At 40.9% G+C, this 19609-nt stretch overlaps 1 protein-coding gene across 1 annotated transcript in view; it reads right to left on the bottom strand.

Moving 5' to 3' along the window:
• POLR3B (RNA polymerase III subunit B) overlaps window positions 1-19609 on the bottom strand; it is a 104620-nt gene that overhangs the window by 75590 nt on the left and 9421 nt on the right. The window contains exons 5-10 of the mRNA XM_030320436.2: window positions 19491-19566; window positions 16523-16623; window positions 14073-14164; window positions 12821-12938; window positions 10407-10515; window positions 2287-2409 (exon numbers count right to left, since the gene is read on the bottom strand). Coding sequence (XP_030176296.1) covers window positions 2287-2409; window positions 10407-10515; window positions 12821-12938; window positions 14073-14164; window positions 16523-16623; window positions 19491-19566 — 619 coding nt within the window. The remainder of the gene's footprint in view (window positions 1-2286; window positions 2410-10406; window positions 10516-12820; window positions 12939-14072; window positions 14165-16522; window positions 16624-19490; window positions 19567-19609) is intronic.

Here is a 19609-nt window from a genome sequence, read left to right as displayed (position 1 = left end):
TGGTGAGATCGGGACATCAGACCCAGGATCTTCTCAGTTAAACATCCGTTAGAGCAGATGATAAACTAAGACTGTGCCAAGCCTTGCTGCAGGGACCTAGCAGCAAGTGGGGACCGAGTAACTAATGAAAGCAAGCCCACAGTCAGTGGGAACTGCCAAGAGACAGGCAGTTCAGTCTTCCCTAAACTAAGCTGTCCTCATTAAATTTTGGTCTTCCAGTTCCCTTGGGAAAGAGGCTAAAGATCCTTCACTTTGAGGGAAAAACAGAGGAACACAGGGGAGCCCAGTATCCCTTCTATACAGCAAAAGTCAGCTCTTCCCTAAAATAATAATGTTGCCAAGGGTTCATAGTGTGAGGGTTGGGGTAAGAGCCCAGTCTGGTCACGAACAGGCCAAGATGACACCCCCAAGTGCATCCTATCCTCCAAAAGGCTAATAATTTCTTCTCTCTATACCACAGCCCTTGACAAGGATGATAGAAAACGTCCGTGACCAAGGCCCAGCAAAAGGCTCTGTGGGCAGAAGGAATGGAGGAGAGACTGAGAAGGGAGGCATTAAACACAAACACAACGCAGGTGGTTTAGCAATCCACTAAGTGCCATGTTGTCAAAAGTTCTATTATAGAAGAATACACTGCAGATCTGCTCCATGTTCACTTAGAATAACAAATAGCCACACTGCCCGAACTCGTGTTCAACTTACCAACCATTTCGGAGTATGCATTTCTCTATAGCCTCTTATTAGCTGCGAATAATTATTCAATGTTCTAATCCAGCACACAGAGTACAAACCATGTCAACCTTACACCCCCTGTTTGTATATTCCCCTCACCTTTAACTGAACTTCTCTCATTCAGTTAGCTAACTTTCTGTCAGCACCTATTTAAAAAAAATAAATGATTTTGCAACCCACTATTTAGCCTTTTCACACAAGCCACACCATGGTGTTACAGGGTTATCTGAGCAACAATGATGCTATCTGTTATGAAATGAATATTCACAGATCTCACTGAATCCGCTGAACTACCATTAAGGTAAACTGCTCTTCTCAGCATTTCGTAGCTTTGAAGGAGAGAGCGTGTCTCCCCACATTGAGCCAACTCCTGGCTGTTTCTTAACGTTTCCTCTTCATGTTCTTGGAACCCTTGTACAGTACAATTCCAGTTGGAAACAAAGATTCATGAACACTAAGTATTTCGTTTTCAATAAAGACCACAGATAGAACCTCCTAGATCCAAACAACTTCTCCTGATGCCACCTGCCCAATAACTGGAGCTATTACTTAACTGCATAAAAAGAGGAAGGCAGTAATAATAATCCCTACTGGTTTGTGCCTTGGGATTATATATACACTGACATACAACGATCAACCTTCTTGAATGTTTTTCTGACTCTAAGAAAACATCAACACACACTAACAGATATAAGTGGGAAAATGCTACCTCTACAAGCATCCTGGGTAACAAGGAAAAAGCAGCCTGGAATTTACACCTTGTTGAAAGTAACCCACAGAACAGACAATGTACGTATGGATATGTAAGAACAGTCTGTTGTGCTTCGATAGCAGGGAATCCCTGCCTCCCAGGGCTATGAGTAAGGCCACCACTTTACATGGAGCAAAGTACTTTACAAATGTGGGACTAAACATCCTAAATGTGGGCATTAGGGCTCCCTGTCACCAGGGCAGGAAGTACAATTCATTTTATTATGTTTAGCATATATATCTCCCTGTCTTCATCTTTGAGTGTTGTGTCCTAAAATCCCCAGGTTCCAACTAGGAATTCCTTAGCAGGTCAATGAAGGCTCTACAGAGCTCTACCCTGGTAAAGGGTTTCTGATCTTGAATTTTCTTGCTGATGACGCTGGGAATTCAGAAAAAGGGATTCAGACCACACTGGACACTGAAAGCAACTGGAAGTAGGGAATAAAAGGGAAATTGAGGAGAACTGAGGGAAAAAAAAGTCTTCTACACTGGAGTTGTTGTAGTTCAAAATCATAAATCATTTAGGCAAATAAATGAAAAAAGCACACTTGCTATTATATCAGAACAAAAGCCTCTTGGCCACATATCCCCCTTCCAAGTTAGACACCACAGGCTGATAATCTGTCAAGGCAAATTCCTTCTTCTAATTCCTAAAGCACAAGTCAAAGAAGCTTCTCTACTGGTCCTCCCCAACACCCTCCCACACCTACACCCCAAGAAGTGACTGCATCCGATGCTTTATCCATGGGCAGCATTAAATCTCCAATTCCCTTTCATAGCAAAGGACGACATGAAAAGACACACCTGCATCTGTGTGAAAATCTGAGCTTTCTGGCACTCTTCCAGACTGGGCCCAAATGCAGCCATCACGTGCTCCTCTGTTCCAATCATCTGTACAATTTCCTGGTCACTCTCCACACCCATGGCCTAGGAAGGAAAGAAAAGATAGAAAGAGTGTTGGCTTTGTGTTAACTCACTGACATTTGCTTATGCTAATTCGGCATTGTTTGTGGGTATTACTTCTAAGCAAAAGCTAGCTCTTTTCTCAGAAATGGTGCCATCTGGCATTGGCAGCCATAGCACAAGCTGCAGAAGAACCTGAAAACAGAAATTTTGATTCGGAAGACGAAAACAAACATTCTCAAGCACTTTTTGCATGTGTGTCATCTTCTAAAATGTTTAAATAGCCTAGGAGTTTCATCATGAAAAAAGGAGGTAGGAAGGTATAGTGGAGACACTGGTCACAATTACAAAAACAAACTGAAAACAAAAACAAAAAACAAAAAACAAAAACCCCAAAACACCCAAAGGGCACTAATCAGAAAATACACATCGCTGAAAACAAACAGAACCCCAATTAATTTTGTCACAAGACTAATTTTTCTGAGAACTGTCAAATCGTTCACATTTAGGCTAAAGGGATTTTTCTTAAAGGATGTTTTACCTCACTAGTCTGGAGATATCAAGCTATTCTTTACGCAAGTTTAAAAAGAGGTTTTTTAAAACACTAAAAACACACTCAAGAGGTTTAGGAAACCCGCTTCTCTTAAGTGTTTCAAGGTGGCAGCCGGCAGCACAGGTCTTTGTAGATTCCATATGCCACGAAGGCTCACTCCTTCACACACTTGCCTGGAATTCTGCCACATCAAGAAATAGAGCATAATCTCACTACACCTCTCTTGGCGGAGAAAGAATCTGCTTCTTAGAAGTTAGGGGAAAAGTTATGTTTGCATTAAAATTCTTCCTTTAGCTATGCTAAAGAACCAGGACCAGGAATAACTATCTAGTGAGGATTCGATGCTCCGGTTCCTAGTTCTCCACACACGAGGGAGAAAGGGAAAACTGAATCTCAAGTTCCAGTAAGGAACATCGAGAACACGCGCCGGAGTACAACAGAGAGGGCACCTCTCTAGGTCAAGGGATCTCAGGTGTCCATCCTAAAGCAAGGTCAAAGACAGACCTCACAACCACTACCGTCCCGTCACCTTGTCCACCTCAGTTTTCTTCATTTCTGTAACAAGAAGATTCAAAATTCTACAGTCCTCCGTTTGACTCTGAGTAATCTCTCATCCAGAAATTCCATCTGGATGCTTTAGGATCAGATGTCAACTTACCGAAAGTTCGAAGCTTTCGGGGGGCAGGGAGCTAAATATATGCTATGTCCCCCCTCTGAGGCAAACCGTAGCGGTTTAGAAAAGGTTCGCCAATTCTTTGACCCTCTCTACGAAAGGTAAAAAACTAATTCTCCTCTTCGAGTGTGGGCTAAACTTAATGACTCGCTTCTACAGAAAAAAAAGTGGAAGCCACAGAGTACAACTTCGGAGCCTGGTTAGAAACAGCACTGCAGCCTCTGGCTTGCTCTTTCTCTTAGAGTGTTCCTCTGGGGTGGGGGTGGGGGGGTGGGTAGAGAAGCTAGCCGCGGGTAGTGTCATGAAGACACCGGAGCCATCTACGGAAAGGTCTGATGTGGAGGAGCCACCATGAAGGCAGACCTTCCCACGCCCCAGCCCAGCCTTTGATGACTTCAGCCCTGGCTGACATCTTGACTCATGAAAGACCCTGAGCCTGAGCCACCCAGGCAAGCAACTGCCAAATCTCTGACGACAGAAACTATGCTGAATTTGCACAAAAACTAACAGACCAACTTTTGGCATTAGATTCACTACTGAAACTTACAAAAAAAACCTGTTTAAACATGTAACTTGTTTCATCCAAACATTTTTTTGTTTAGTGAACAATAAAGATGCTCTCAGGACACAAATCTCTTTTGTATACTTTGATTTTCATGTCCTTTTATCTCTAATTAAAATGATGCATTTGTTCACGTCGATGCTAGGCATAAACTCCACTGTTTAAAAATTACATAAATTCGTTAAGACACTCAGCACTTCATGGATTAAAGGAGAGCAATCCTCGAAAATGATCACTTCTAATTTCTAAACAAATGAAACAAAAACAAGACCCTAAATTATCCTTTGAACAAGCACTGAGTGCATGTGCTCTGACAGCTATGGCCCGTACGGACAGCTGTATACGTTTCCTCCTTGGTCTGCAAGAAGCCAGCCAGAGATACCAGAAGAGACTATTTCTCTGTGAAAAGCTAATCAGAACATAAATTAACTTCCACTTGTCAATCTCAAAATAATATTATCGGGTTCTGGGGCACCCGGGTGGCTCAGTAGCCTGAGCATCAACTCTTGGTTTTGGCTCAGGTCACGATCTCACAGTTCAGGAGATCAAGCCTTGCATCAGGCTCCACACTGACAGCATAGAGTTTGCTTGGGATTGTCTGTCTGTCTCTCTCTCTCTCTCTCTCCTCCTCCCCTGTGCTCACACGTGCACACTCTAAAATAAATAAATAAAACAATTAAAAAAAAAAAAAGAATGTTATGTGGATTTCAATGGAATAAAAATATAAGAAAAACAATACTAGGGCAACTAATTTGCAGTAGAATCCAATCACCCTTCTCTAAAATCTTTGATAATAAAACTTTGTAACTAATACACTACCCTCTCAGAGGAAAGTGCAAACACTAAAAGAGAGCTATATGGGCAGATGCTAAACCTAGTACGTCCAGATAATACAGCAGGACAAGGTCTCACTGGGACAGAAAAAGAATCTTGGAGCTGAACTGGCAGTAGCTTTCTGGATCCACCCACCCCCTTTCTTTAGGCATGTCAACATCTAAATCTTCTGAACTAAGGCCACCTGGATTATTTTAGTAATTAATTTTTAGTTTAGAAATCTCCAAATGGGAGAGACTATATACTTCATCACCCATTTTGGTGTTTAATAATAATGAAAAAGTCCTTCCTCATTTGACATTATTATGAATTTTTGCTTCAAGTTGTCCCAAGGCTGAATCTAAGCGGTAATTTGATAACTGCATAAAATTTTCAAGTGTTCTAACATGGATCTAAACAGACTGCTTAGGCCCTCCAAATATTTCTAAGCCATGAAGTGAAGATATGCCAAGCACATGGTAAATGACACCATATGTGCAGAAAGAATCATCAGTGGCAAAGCTTTGCTCTACAAGGGCTAAACTCTTCCTATACTGGGTCTCTGAACCACAGGGTGATAAGTCAGGTCATCATCAAAAGCGCTCTAGCTCCAAAGACCAAACTGATTTTGTGACTGTTTAGCCTTGGGATGTCACAGCTACAAATAAATGGCATATTGCTATGGAAACAATAGCAAAATGCCCAACCATTTTGCTTCACAGACTTAATTTAGACATCTGAAAACTAGCTTTTATATATGGAACTCTTTGTACTCCAGATATCTGAAATCATTTCACCTGATAAATCAGAAATAAGTGCTACATAATGATCTTATGAACAATTAGCAGAGACAATACGTTTCAGCAGGTCACCCAGTCTGGCCATCAGCAATAAGATGAACAAAAGTAAGAGAATATGCTCTTTAAAAAGCAGCATGAAATCTCCTTGGATGGCCGCGAAGTGTGACTACAAGTGTGACGTGTAAAGACAGACGCTAATGAGCAGAAGAGAAAAACCTGCCCACTGATGGGGATATGCTGAAATGTATCATGTGAAAGATGGGAAGGGATTAAGTCCTTCAAATACCTAATATTCAGAAGTCTCTAATCTTTCTTTAGACAGAAATCAATCTATTATTACTCAAAGTGGTCTTAGCAGATAAAAGAACTGTAATAGCCCTCTTTCACTCTGCAGTTTTTTCTCTTCAAAGATCAACAATTTTAATGTAAGTTGGTTTCCAAGAAACAATGCCCAGCTCCCTTGAAATCTGATCTTTTCTGTAAAAACTTTCAGACTACAGATGCCATCACAGTGCAACTGCTGAATACTTGGGAATACAAAATGTAAAGGGGGAAAAGATTCATGGGCAGGAGAACCTTTGTAGTGATTCAAGTCCATAAATAAGGCTGATCTAGGTCTTAAAAGCTTTAGCCATCATATTCAGACCCAGCATGAAACCTGGAAACCCTGCTGCTTCTGTCACTTTTAGCCAATTGTTGGTTACAATCAACAACCATCAAGTCCTAATGACTGTCAAGGTCTGTGTTAGGGCCACACAACACAAAAAGAGAAATGATGTGACTTTCCTGGTCGCCCAGTTTATTTTGCTCCTGCATAAGGAGAGCGAAGGCAAGAGAAACAGTGTCTTCTTTGTAGGCCATCCACTTTTCAAAATATGCGTGATTTCCTTTGCTCTTCACAACAACCCTCTCAGGTGAAATTTTCACTTTATAGGGGAGTTATCCAAGATTCAGGGAGACTGGGAAATCTGTCTGGAGGTCACACAGCTAACAAGTGGAGAAGTGGGAATTAGGCCTATGTTTGTCTGGTGCTAAGCTCTCCCAAATCCCGTGCTGCTCCCCAGATGGAAAAGTCTTAGAAGTTATCAAACAAGGTTCCATCAGGCTTTTAAAACATCCCTCTAGCGGGAGACCACAAAATGTGACTACCTGCGACCAATGTATTTAGTTTATTCAAACAGAAAAATTTTAATTGGTTGTTTCAATTCTTACACATGGCTGATTAGAATATAAGGTTACATTTCAGGAAGAAAGTTTGGCAACATGCACCGAGTTTTTTAAAAACACATATAATTTCATTCCCAGGAGTTCAGTCTCACAAAATATTCAGCAACATGCACAAACACGTATGTGGAAGAATACTCAGGGCTGTGCATAAGATGGAAAACTTGGAAAAAATGGCACCTGAATGTTGTCCTACAAGAAACTGGTTAAATAGATTATACCACCCACACTTCTGTACAATGCCTACCAGAAATAATGATGTAGCTCTGTATTTACAGATACAGAAAGCTATTCACAATTCACTGGTAAGTGAAGCAGAAAAAATAAAATAAAACCCATGTATATATTACAAAAGCAAAGGAAAAAGGGTCTGAAAAAAAGTGTAGCTGAAAATGGAATTCTGCTTCTCAGTGGCTTTCTAAATTTGTACAATTCAAGAACTGTTGTTTAATCTCAACTACACATTACCTAAAAATGCATATTGCTAACTTATAGGCCCATTTTAAAAAGGATTTAAGTTGGCTCTAAATACACATACACATTTGCAACATAATAAACAAATTTGAAAGAAACGGTCTTATCAAAATTTTGTTACCTAGCCAAAAAAGCATTTAATAAAGGTTTTCTGATTTTAATGTGTCCATGTGTCTAGTGATGTATTTTCCATGTGAATGATAGAAGACTATGAGCATTAGAATTAATTTGTAATTTCTGGTCTAAGGAAGGCAGTCCTATGCATCTTTAAGCCTCTAAAACATCCATAAAAGTCCTTTGATGCATAGGAACACACTGCCCTCTGCTGGAGATGTAATTCTACACAGTCAGATGAAATTCTCTTTACCCACTAACCACCGCTATGGACACAAGACACTGCAGGGTACTAGGGGATCCTTATGAGAAATGCCAAAATTACTTCCATGCTTTAAAAATATAAACCTTGAAGAAATATAATGAAAAGCACATTTAAGACTTCTCTTTGCCCCCCCCAATATAATGGTACCGCTACTGTGATCATCATCGTCAATCATCACTGTCCTAAAAGGAAAATAAATTCCAGCATCTCAGAGAACTTATAAGCACATTAAGTTGCCCTAAACATTAAAAAAATCTCCTACAGTCCTCTCCATGTAATTGCATTCAGAATGCAGTTATTTCCTGAGTTAGAGAACCCAGCTGATCAATACCCAGGAACAGCCCGGGGCATCCCTCCCAGAGACCAACTAGAGCCTGACAGGAAGGGGCCCGTCTCCCCGCCTCCTGGGCCCTGGCCGGGTCACAAGTCCAACAAGACAAGTTCAAGTCCTTCTCTCTTACTCCTCTGAGGTGTATACCCAAATGCTTTTTTCCTTTTTAACCAGCTTAGTTACCTCCATCTCAGAAGCTCTCTATTTTCTCCCCTTGCAGCCCCCAAAAGGTTTCAGATATCGTTAACAACTGCTGAGCAGGAACATTTAACTCCAAAGTGAGTTAACTCTAAATGAGAAACAAGTGTTATCAACCCCTAAAATCACCCCACGTCCCCACTCTCAAGATCTCTTCAGTACTGACTCAAACTGAACGCTTCATTTCAATCAGCCCTAGTCAGGATTCACTTCTGGCCCATACACAGTTGGGCACGGGTCTCGTCGGCTGCTGTGCTCTCCGGAGGCACTGCAAACCCTGAACGAGAGAACACTGAAGCACTGCACCAATGGGAAATGCACTTGTGTCCTGCAGGCCTCTGGTTAGGTTTTCCTCCACCCATCAATACAGAACCTTGTTTGACATGGCTTTCTCCTTAAGGACACCTTATTCAATGTATGTTGTTGACTCATTAGCACTGAACTCACAGCCAACAGCACTTAACTCATGCCTGAACGCAGCTTATCTGACACATGTGTTTTCTCCATAAGGCACATCATGGCCTTCTTGTGCTTTGAAAAGATAGACATCACTTCAGCCCCTGGCTTGGGGGCCACTTTAAACAGCAAAATCCCCCCTCCCCCCAAAACACAAAAATGTGAAAAAACATGGCACTAAAGAGACCATGGTAAGGGCTCCTGTTTACAGCTTGAGAGTGGAAACAAGAAGGCAGAATGTCACCTTCTTCGACCTCAGCTGGGAACATAGAGCTTGGGGACTCAAATTTGTCACTGCTCTGAGCTGGTGCATGTCTGTGAATAACTGTAAAACCACCACCAGTGATGATTTCAGGGTCACAAATAAATTTCAGCACGTATAACTGACAAGTGCAAAATTCACAAATGCTGAGGGTCAACTGTATCACATGATGGTATTTTTAAATTTCGCTTGGTGACTAATACTACAAGTGTTCATAAAATGTGGGGAACATTTAGGTCCCAGAGCAGGTTAAACGGGCTGCTGTGCGGTCACAAGTATATACCATTTAAACATAATTTCTGTGTGAAAATATCTTTTGGATTCTATGTCACCAGTTCATAAACAAGCTGAAAAAAATCAATTTTAAAATTCATATTTATGTAGAAACACACCAGACTCCCGAGTCCACAAAAAAACAAACTTGGGGGGCGCCTGGGTGGCTCAGTTGGTTAAATGTCTGACTTCGGTTCAGGTTGTGATCTCACGGTTTGTGGGTTCCAGCCCCACCATCCAACTCTTTGCTGTCAGTGAGAAGTGGAGCCCGCTTCAGATCCTCTGTTCCCTTTCCCTCTCTCTCTGCCTTTCCCACATGCACATTCTTTCTCTCTCAAAAATAAACACTAAAAACAAAAAACAAAAAAAACTTAAACTCTTTGACCTAGAAAAGTCTACTGCTAGGAATTCAGCCTACAGATACCCCTGCCCCTGGATAACGTGATACTACAGCATTTCTATAACAGCAAGAGATGTGTGTATCCACCGAAGGAGGGATGATTAAACTGTGGTACGGCCATAATAGAATAGTTTGTCAAACAGAATGTGGTAGCTCTGTACCAACTAATAACACAATCTCCAAGACAGAAGTTACAAAAAAGAAAACAAGCTAAATGAAAAATGGTGTGCAATGTATGCAAGTAAAAAACAGAACAAAACTCTACCATGTACTCATGTGCTAGTACAGGCATAGACTGTCTTTAGAAAGATGCACAAGAAACCAGTAACAGTGGTGTTCCTGGGTAGAACAACTAGGAGGTTAGGTATGGGTGGGTGGAAGGTTTACTTCTCACTTTATACCCTTAAAATTTTTAATTGTGTAGCTACTAAAAAATAGTATTTTTTAATATCTGAATCCTGATCTTAGCTTTCAATTTAAAATACATTACATACCTGACAATTTATCTATGCCACAAATCTTTCTATTCCTAGAACTCTTTATCCTCCAAATTTCTAATTATGTATGAAAACAAACGTATGAAATGTATGAAAACAATTTCCAGTAGGTACCTGCAGCCTTACCTTAAATATGATTACAATGGGAATATCCTCTGACAAAGTATTGTGCCGCAAATAAAATCGACCTTGCTTTACAGCCATATTGGTTCTGCTTTTTTTCTCATGGGTAGAGCTACAGGGAAACAAAAGTTGGTTAAACTGTGTCCCTGCCTGGTTTCAAGCTAGTTACATGCAACAGCAATGATCAATAAGGTTCACCAATCAATAACCATCTGTAAGGTCCTTCCTAACAGATACCTTTTAACAATGCACAACTCGCCACTTCCACAAATATTTAAAATCTACTACGATGTTTCTTTAGCTTTGAGATTATGGTGAAAGTTTTGTGGGTCAACGAGTGACACTCACCAATTCATTCTGATTTACTTCACTTTGATTCCACCTGAATTGCTTTGATTCAGTGTGGGGTATATTCATGAGCAATTTTATACATTTCCAAAGATAAACCTCAAAATGAGCCCCTATGTACTAGGAGTGTTTAAATCAACAATTCAGTAAAATATATCTACACTCTTATTATACATTGAAGCCAAAAGAAACTAAGAAATCCCTTTTTATTGGTATCTCTATTAACTACAAAATTACTAATGGATCTAAAAACATTTCTGGCACACCTGGGTGGCTCAGTCGGTTAAGCATCCGACTCTTGGTTTTGGCTCAGGTCATGATCTCATGGTTCATGGGTTTGAGCCCTGTGCTAGGTTCTGTGCTGACAATACAAGGCTTGTTGGGATTCTCGCTCTCTTCCTCCCTCCCTCCCTTTTTGTCCTTCACTCACTCACATGCGTGCATGCGCTCTCTCTCTCAAAGAAAATAAACTTAAAAACAATTAAAAAATTTTTTTGGGGGCGCCTGGGTGGCGCAGTCGGTTAAGCGTCCGACTTCAGCCAGGTCATGATCTCGCGGTCCGGGAGTTCGAGCCCCGCGTCAGGCTCTGGGCTGATGGCTCAGAGCCTGGAGCCTGTTTCCGATTCTGTGTCTCCCTCTCTCTCTGCCCCTCGCCCGTTCATGCTCTGTCTCTCTCTGTCCCAAAAATAAATAAACGTTGAAAAAAAAAAAATTAAAAAAAAAAAAAAATTTTTTTTAAAAACCCAAACCAGGGACGCCTGGGTGGCTCAGTCGACGTTAAGCATCCGACTTCAGCTTAGATCATGATCTTGCAGTTCGCAGGCTTGCGCCCCACACTGGGCTCTGTGCTGACAGCTTGGAGCCTAGAGCCTGCTTCAGCTTCTGTGTCTCCCTCTCCCTCTGCCTCTCCCAGCTTGCGCTCTCTCTCTCTCAAAAATAAACATTAAAAAACCCCAATAACAGCTCCAAGCTTAATCAATCACAATAGTAACTCCTACTGATCACCTGCTACATACATGTGATGCTACATACCCACCCCACTTATAATGGCTCTCATGTCCTACGTACTTTGAAGTAGTGTCTCCAAATCACATATGAGGAAACAAAGGCTTAGAGAAGATGTGTAACTGCCCACCCAAGTGCCTCATAGCTACTGAACAACTTTGGGATTCAAATCCCAAATCCCTGGTTCCAAAAAGTAGTAAAATAGGAAGACGTGGGTTGCAGAATTATTAGATCTGGGCTCAAATGCTGGCTACCTCTTCTGATCAGTAGGACCCTGAGCCCAAGGCCTGTTACTCAGCAGTAAAATGGAGATAAGCTCACTTATCTTGGAGGGCTGAGGGGACAAATAATGTAGAGCACTGTTACTCTGCCTGGCTCCTACCGACTGCTCAATAAACGGCCACTATTGTTAGCTGCCTCTCCATCAGAAAGGGGCACAAAGTCTGAGTTAAGCAATTCATTACAGGTCATCAGAAGACAAACTATTGTATACGGACATCATAACTATGCTACGATATTTTTTATTCCCAAAACTCATTAATTTGCAAATTTCAAGTTACCAATGATAACAAATTAGTGAAAAGAAATTACAGGACACAAGAGATGCTGCTGTAGGAAAAGGAGTATGCTGTGAAAGAGGCTGGTTAAGAACACTAACAATAAGATGTTAAGTCCATGACAGAATCCAAAAAATATTAAATATAAAGTAATCTCTGATTGTATTCCATGTAGGAATACACATGTAGAATGATCAAAGAGTAAAAACAACATGGAAAACTGAAGAGTGGTTTTATATTTCTTTTTTCAAAGTTTCCTTTAATGCAACAAAATTCAACCTGAATAAAATAACTAGTGGCCTTTCGACCAAGGTCTTACACACTTTTCATTGCTAAAAATTTTAAATCAATGTTCCATGCTTACAGCCTCACACAATAAACTGAACAGTTAGATAAGTATTTTGCTGCCTGTTACCAGACATAACCGGCTACCTCTGTCCTGAAAGACAATCATCTGATGTTAAGAAATACTGATAATTCTGTTAATACCATCCCTGCTTTCCGTACCTGGTAACTGAAGCACCAACAGCCCCTTTCCTGTCAGCCTCCACAATGATCCTGTTCTTAGATAGCTGCTCTTGGATTAGAATCACTTTTTCTACTCCTTTAACGATGAAGTAGCCACCTGCCAAAAGGAAACAAGAAAAGTTTCACCACCTGTTCTTCTGACAGTGTGATTTAGTAACGGCTGTGACCTTCTGCTCCACGGCACGGACCAACACTCAATTAGACAGGGTTTGCTGATACCGTTTTATGAACTAATGACCAAATCAAATGATTTTATAAAAATGCGCTACAAGAAAATAAACTTGAAGACAGTGAACAGATCTTACTGGCATACATATTATCAGCATCTGACAGACACAAGAGGTGAATGAAAAAAATGTGTTAAATAGTCTTCAGATTTCTTAAGCACAGAAATAAGCAACAATCTTCAATATAAATTCAAAATTGCTCTAACTTTTCTAACAAATCAGTGACAACAGTAGACTAAGATTATGTTTCCTAAAATTTCTATACTCAATAAAACCCATAAAACATTATCATAGCTTTTTCTGCATAAAATTCAGAAAATAAAGTGGACTTCATTTTAATTTCATAATATAAACAAAAAAAGCAATATATTGACTTATGCACCATTTTGTTATAGTCTAGGAAAGTCATGTTCTTTGTTAACCTCTTTCAAAATCTTCTGTGATTCTACACCAGTGTAACTTTAAAGGAATAGAGTAAAGCAACTACAAATTAAATCAACGTGAATTAAGGAATTAAATATTTTTCTGTTAAGTGCTAAGCTTGAAACTTTACAAAGTAAACTGCCTAGAAATGAGTACAAACGTATAATTTTTTTTAATTTTAACAAAAGACTTTTGGTTTTTGCCCCTTTATTGCATTTAAAATAGGCTGAAGTGAATTTTTTTCCACCTAGCTAAACAAGTAACTTCATAAGATTATTCTTGAATTTCTACGCATACCAAAAGAAACCATGGGGCAGAGACAAAAGTCTGACAAACCGTAACAATAAAACACATGTTGGAGTGTTAAAGTTTCAAACCTGCAATCAAAGAGGAAACAGTACTCCTTTTAGAAATGTTGACCTTAGAATAAAGTTGGGGCCAAATTTCCAGACGTTCTGTGAACACAGTTTTGTCCAAGTTCAGGTGGGTATTGTTTTTGAGAAAAAATGTTAAAGCCAACAGCAAAAGCAAGCCCAAAAAAGGGTGGGAGAGCAGGAGCCAATCCAAGGAATCACACATACCTGGATCTAAAGGACATTCATTCAGTTTGGCAAATTCTGCTGGCGTCTTCCCTGTAAGAACACAGTTTGAACTACGCAGCATTATGGGCATTCTGTTGAAAGTAAAAGAAAATATCATATAAAGACTGTCACTGGCAAAATGTCACCAACGGGTCTGCTTTCGTCTTTCACATTTTAGAAAAGGCAGAGGAGGGGTAGTTACATCAAGAGCCAAGTGAAATGAAGTATTTCCTCAGATAATTGCTCTTCTAGTTCAGATAACAAAATCTCCAATGTTGGCTTTCCTTAAACTTTGCAGACAGACTTTGGTCTTCAGAAACGGCAGCAACTCTTCACTCATGGTCAACAAAGGGACCCTCATTTGTTACGCAGGAATACCACAATGAATCAAAGTAAGAAACGAGAGACTATCAGGGCTTACCAGGCAATCTTAAGAAAGAACTAAACACGACTTCTACATGAAAAATATTAATTCAAAAATCTATGAATAGGCTGAATAACAGATCTGCCACTGCTGCAGACAGAATTATTGAATTAAAAGAGAGCTGAAGAAATTATTGTGAACATATTTCAGAAAGACAGAGGGAAGAAATGTATCACAGAGCATAAGAGGGAAGGACAGAGTGAAGAGGTCTCACAGGCATCTAATCAGATTCTAGATGGAGAAAACACACACAATGGGCAAGATGTCCTATTCAAAGAGAGCATAGTGGCTATGGACTTTCAAAAATGTATGAAAGCCATAAACTCACACAATCCTATCTACTCAGAATACATAAAAGGAAAGCCACATCAAAACACACAGCAGTCAAGATACAATCATCAAAGACAAAGATTTAAAAGCCAGAGAGAAGAAAAGGCCGCTTGCCAACAAGGGAAGATGACTGGACAGATAGCTGCACACCTGCAATTTACAGAGGACAGCGGAGGGGCATGTGCAAAGTGTCGAAAGTCCCCATCAAGCTAATTTGTGCGTTCTGTGAAGTCACCATTCAGAAAGAGGTCCACTTAAGGATATTTTCAGGCTAAAACAGAGAAATTCAGAATTTGTAATAAATAGTGTCTAAAGTTGACGTACCAAGAAATAAAGGTATAAACACAGCGTTTAAAGATCTGGCTGGGATGACCACCAGAATAAGAGAAATGGTCACGAGGTTGGGAATGAGACTGGGGGAGGAGGGATGGGGGGTTGCTTTGTGGCAAATGTTCTCATGTGCTATTTGATGTACTTGGATTAAATGGAAATCTTTTTAGCTCAAACAAACCCCACACAACACTTACACAAGGTAATGTCTGTAATGCAGACAGTGCATGGAACATATGAGCACTCTAATTCACAAAGGTCACTTTAAGGAATGCAAAAAATGCTATCTTCTACCCCGGAGTCCGGCATATGGCAGGTGTCCACCAAACACTAGTTACATGCATGCCCTTCCTTGCCTCCTCTTAACTGTGATTTAAATCCTAAATTGTACTAGTTATGCTTTGTTCCTGTCTCTCTAGTCTTCCCTTCACCATATTCAATCTGGGTAATAATTTATTAATGATCCAAGATTTAAATGGACACACTATGGTCTGTATATGAGAAAGAGGAAAGGTTTTAACGCTGATAAACAGTCCTGCTAAAACAAAGATTAATACTCTAATATCCCAACTTATTTCCCTAACTGAAGAGTGAGGACAGAAACAACACAAAGAGCCCCTTCCTTTAGGGCACTATGGGGGAAGGATTTGTTAAACCTGTGTGTTTCCATTACTCTGGACCTACCACAGCACATACCAAATGGTACCACAGCTATTCAAGCCTGCCTTCCTGGGCAGCTGGGAATGAAGACAGCCAATAGGAGTTGTATCTAAGTATCTTCTATTTACTGGACTACCCAGCAGAGTGTATCACAAGTGACCAACAAATGGTGCATATTCACTGAACCTGTGGATATTTATCATGCCTTTAGCATTTCTGAAGGGTGAAAAAAACACTTGGCCAGGAAGGGTTTGCACGAAGTTTAAAGTCCGACACCATTATCAAATTCCCAATATTGTGGGTTTTGCCCATTTCTACAGATGAGTCTGTATATTTCCCTAGTTATAGGGAAATGCTATCTTATCTAATGGTTCCCTAACAGCCTGGTTCACTGAAATGCTATCTTATCTAATGGTTCCCTAACAGCCTGGATTTCAGAAGGAAATGAAAGGATTTTCCTTAGCTTTACGGAAAAGACCTCACAATTAAAAACAACAACAACCACAGCATTGCACTGGACACTGCTCGAGTGCTCTGCTTGGGCTGACTCACTGGATCCCCAGAAAAGACTCTCATGGAGCAGACACCATTTCCCGCATTTTTCACATGAGGAAATGGGGCAAAGGGAACTGTAGTACTTGCTCAAGGTCACCCCACAGGGCTAGAATGCAGGCAGTGTGGCTCTAACTCAGATGTCATTTCTCACCTGCCAATGGGTAAGGCATTACGGATGATTCTTTGGCTGCCTCGGGTATATTCAATATCCACTGTGATGGGGGCAGAGTACGTCATGTCCCGCAGACGGCACTGAAAGAGAATCAGACAGTCAGTGCTCTTTCTCCCTGGAAATCAAAGAGTCCTGAAGCTTCCAAGAACTCCGTCTCTGGTAGCAGTATGGCCTATGCTGAACTGGGTCTGTTCCATGTGTTGCCTTAAGGGCACTGGGAGTGAGGAGCCTACCTTCTCCATGAGGAACGATGTTGGCCACTGATCTAGACATCCCCACAGCATCTCTGCCCTAACAGCCCAAAAATGGAACAATAAATCTGGTACTGACTTTCTTCTCACTATCTGATGCCATCATCAGTCTGCTCCCCATCTTTGAAGCAGTTAGACTGTTCCTTGACAACTGGGTCCATGGAAATTAATCAATGTAGTTACCAATGTGGTTAACAACCAGTATGATACCTAAAGTATACACATACAGAAACTAACTGTATCATAAAATTCTTTTGTTTTTAGATTTTTTTTAGTATTTATTTATTTTTGAGAGAGACAGAGCTTGAGCAGGGGAGGGGCAGAGAGAGAGGGAGACACAGAATCTGAAGCATGTTCCAGGCTCTGAGCTGTCAGCACAGAGCCCAATGCAGGGCTCACACCCACGGACGGTGAGATCATGACCTGAGCCAAAGTCGGACACCCAACCAACTGAGCCACCCAGGCACCCCTGTTCACAAAATTCCTTAACAAGTGGTATCTTATAGCACAAATCGTTCATCACATCATATTACAATTTCTGAATCATTTGGGGAACTCTGGAGATTACTGGTGTGTGCCTTAGTTTGACAAGGTGATGACTCACTAAATGCCCTGACATGGCACACCCCACCAAATCTTCAGCCCTTCTCTGAGCCGTGACCACATAGTCAGACACGGCACACTCCACCAAATCTTCAACGACTTCCCTGTTTTACTGATGGTGATCAGGTGGCTTGTACTCTCAAAAAGAGAATCTCTCTGAACGTCAACCATACAATTCATGGTACTGAATCCTCCCTCTGGCTTCAAGTGAACCAAAGACAGTTAGGTTTAAACTTTTTCTGCCTTTCTTTCCCAATGCCTGAGATCCAAAAATATTAGATACCCTTATTACTGATGAGTATTTTATATTTAATTAGATTGAGCTGTCTCCTTCAGGCCACTCCAAAGGCGGTGTGGCCTAGAGGCTCAGAGTGTGCACCCTGCCGTCTATGCCCAAACACTGGCTGTACCACTTCAGTTCTGCACCTTGGTCTCCTCCTACGTACAAAGGGAATGAGAATCATTTTAATTCCCAAGGGTATAAATACATATTTTTAGAATAGTTCCTGGAACAGGCTACCTTACAGACAGAATCTCATTTTTATTAAAAATCTAATGTAACATCCATGATAGGTAAACATGTGTGTGTTTTAACAAACTCCTCTCCTTCAAATGGAAATGAAATTCAACAGATGTGGTAAACACAGGGACCCTCTCCACAGGCCCCAAACTACTCCCGTGAGCTCCCTCTGCCACCCTCAGCCTCTCTGTTATCACAGGACTGGGCTGTGCTGGGGGCTCTGCAGCAGCGCCCCCCCCCCCCCACTCCTGCTGTGGGTGCCCTGGCTGCCCACCCACCTGCTCTCTGACTCTCCCCATCTCTCCAAGGATCAAAATCCCTCCGAGAATCTTCATGCCCTTTCTCTCTTACTGCAATAATGCCCGTATGTTTTCTCCAACATCAGGAAGAAAAATTATGACAACTGCAGCCTCAGGCTTCTCAAACTACTTCAAACTACTTTGCCTTCTCTCTTCTCAGGCTCAGTGATGTAGTTCAGAAAAGGACGTGGAATTTGCTAATTGGCTGCCTAGTTCTAAAATAATTAGAAAACTCCAGCAAATGGAGAAGGAATGGGGAAGCGGGGAAAGCCATACTGGTGCACACATTTTCCAACATTCCAAACCTCAACACAACTTCACTTACTGTACCTATCTTACCCTTCCAGGCAGTCAAGTGTGCAAGCCCTGGTGTCTGTTTCAAGTATTTTGTTAGTTTACACTCTCCACAAGTGTATGTGCTCCTTGAGGAAGGAGAGGGTCTCATATCTTTTGTATATCTCTCAATGCTGAGGCACAAGACAAATGTTCAACTGACACTCGAAACTCAGTGATTAAGTAACAAAATTTACCTGTGTGAAATATCTGGTTACTTGATCGTACTTCCTGTTTAACAATGCTCAGACAACAACCCTAACTTTCTAACTTACTTGTTTAATGAAGATTACTCTGCTACTTTCCCTAATTGCTTTACATTTTAGTTCTACATCGACACAAACTAGATAAATCTACAAAAATCATTTTCTTTCCTGAATCAATTCCCAATTATGGACACCAAGTGGAAGAATTTCAAGAAGAATGTAGAATGTGTTAAAAGCCAACAGACCTGTTCCACAACCTTTGTCTGTAGCTCTGCTAAAATCCTGGTAATTAAATTTTCTTCCTACCCACCTATCTCTTCTAATGGTCTGTGAGCCCCTGTCCTGGTCTCCTCTGCCTAACACAATGCTTGCTGACCCTCAAAACATGTGCTCAGTCACCTGTGCAGATGGACAGCACATGGTACCAGGCACAAGTGGCTGGCTGGGGCAGGAAACAAGTGCGGGCAGGGGGAAGGCTGCCCAAAAGCTCAGAACAGGACACGAACAGGAGACATACCTATATGACAGCACAGATTAACTAGGATTAAATGAAAAACTAAACACTGCAGAATTGTTTCCTAATATAGTATTATACAAGTGCTAATTTATTTTGGTTAGCTTTGTCTCATAAGAGATATTTTCCCCTATTTTAAAGTCATTTCAAGAACATATTATTAAGGGCACAGACTCTGAGTTAAGGCAAACAAATTCAATCATGGTAAGGTAGATAATTACCTCATGCGGGGATACCGGTCTAGTTACATTGAAGCTTTCTTCAACATCAGGGAGCCCGACATAGATATTAAGATATCTGAAAAGCAAATTATTCCATTACCAGTTACAGCTTTTCAACG

Source organism: Lynx canadensis, chromosome B4, assembly GCF_007474595.2.
Source record: "Lynx canadensis isolate LIC74 chromosome B4, mLynCan4.pri.v2, whole genome shotgun sequence".
Lineage (NCBI taxonomy): Eukaryota > Metazoa > Chordata > Mammalia > Carnivora > Felidae > Lynx > Lynx canadensis.
This window is presented reverse-complemented; position numbering and strand designations above follow the sequence as displayed.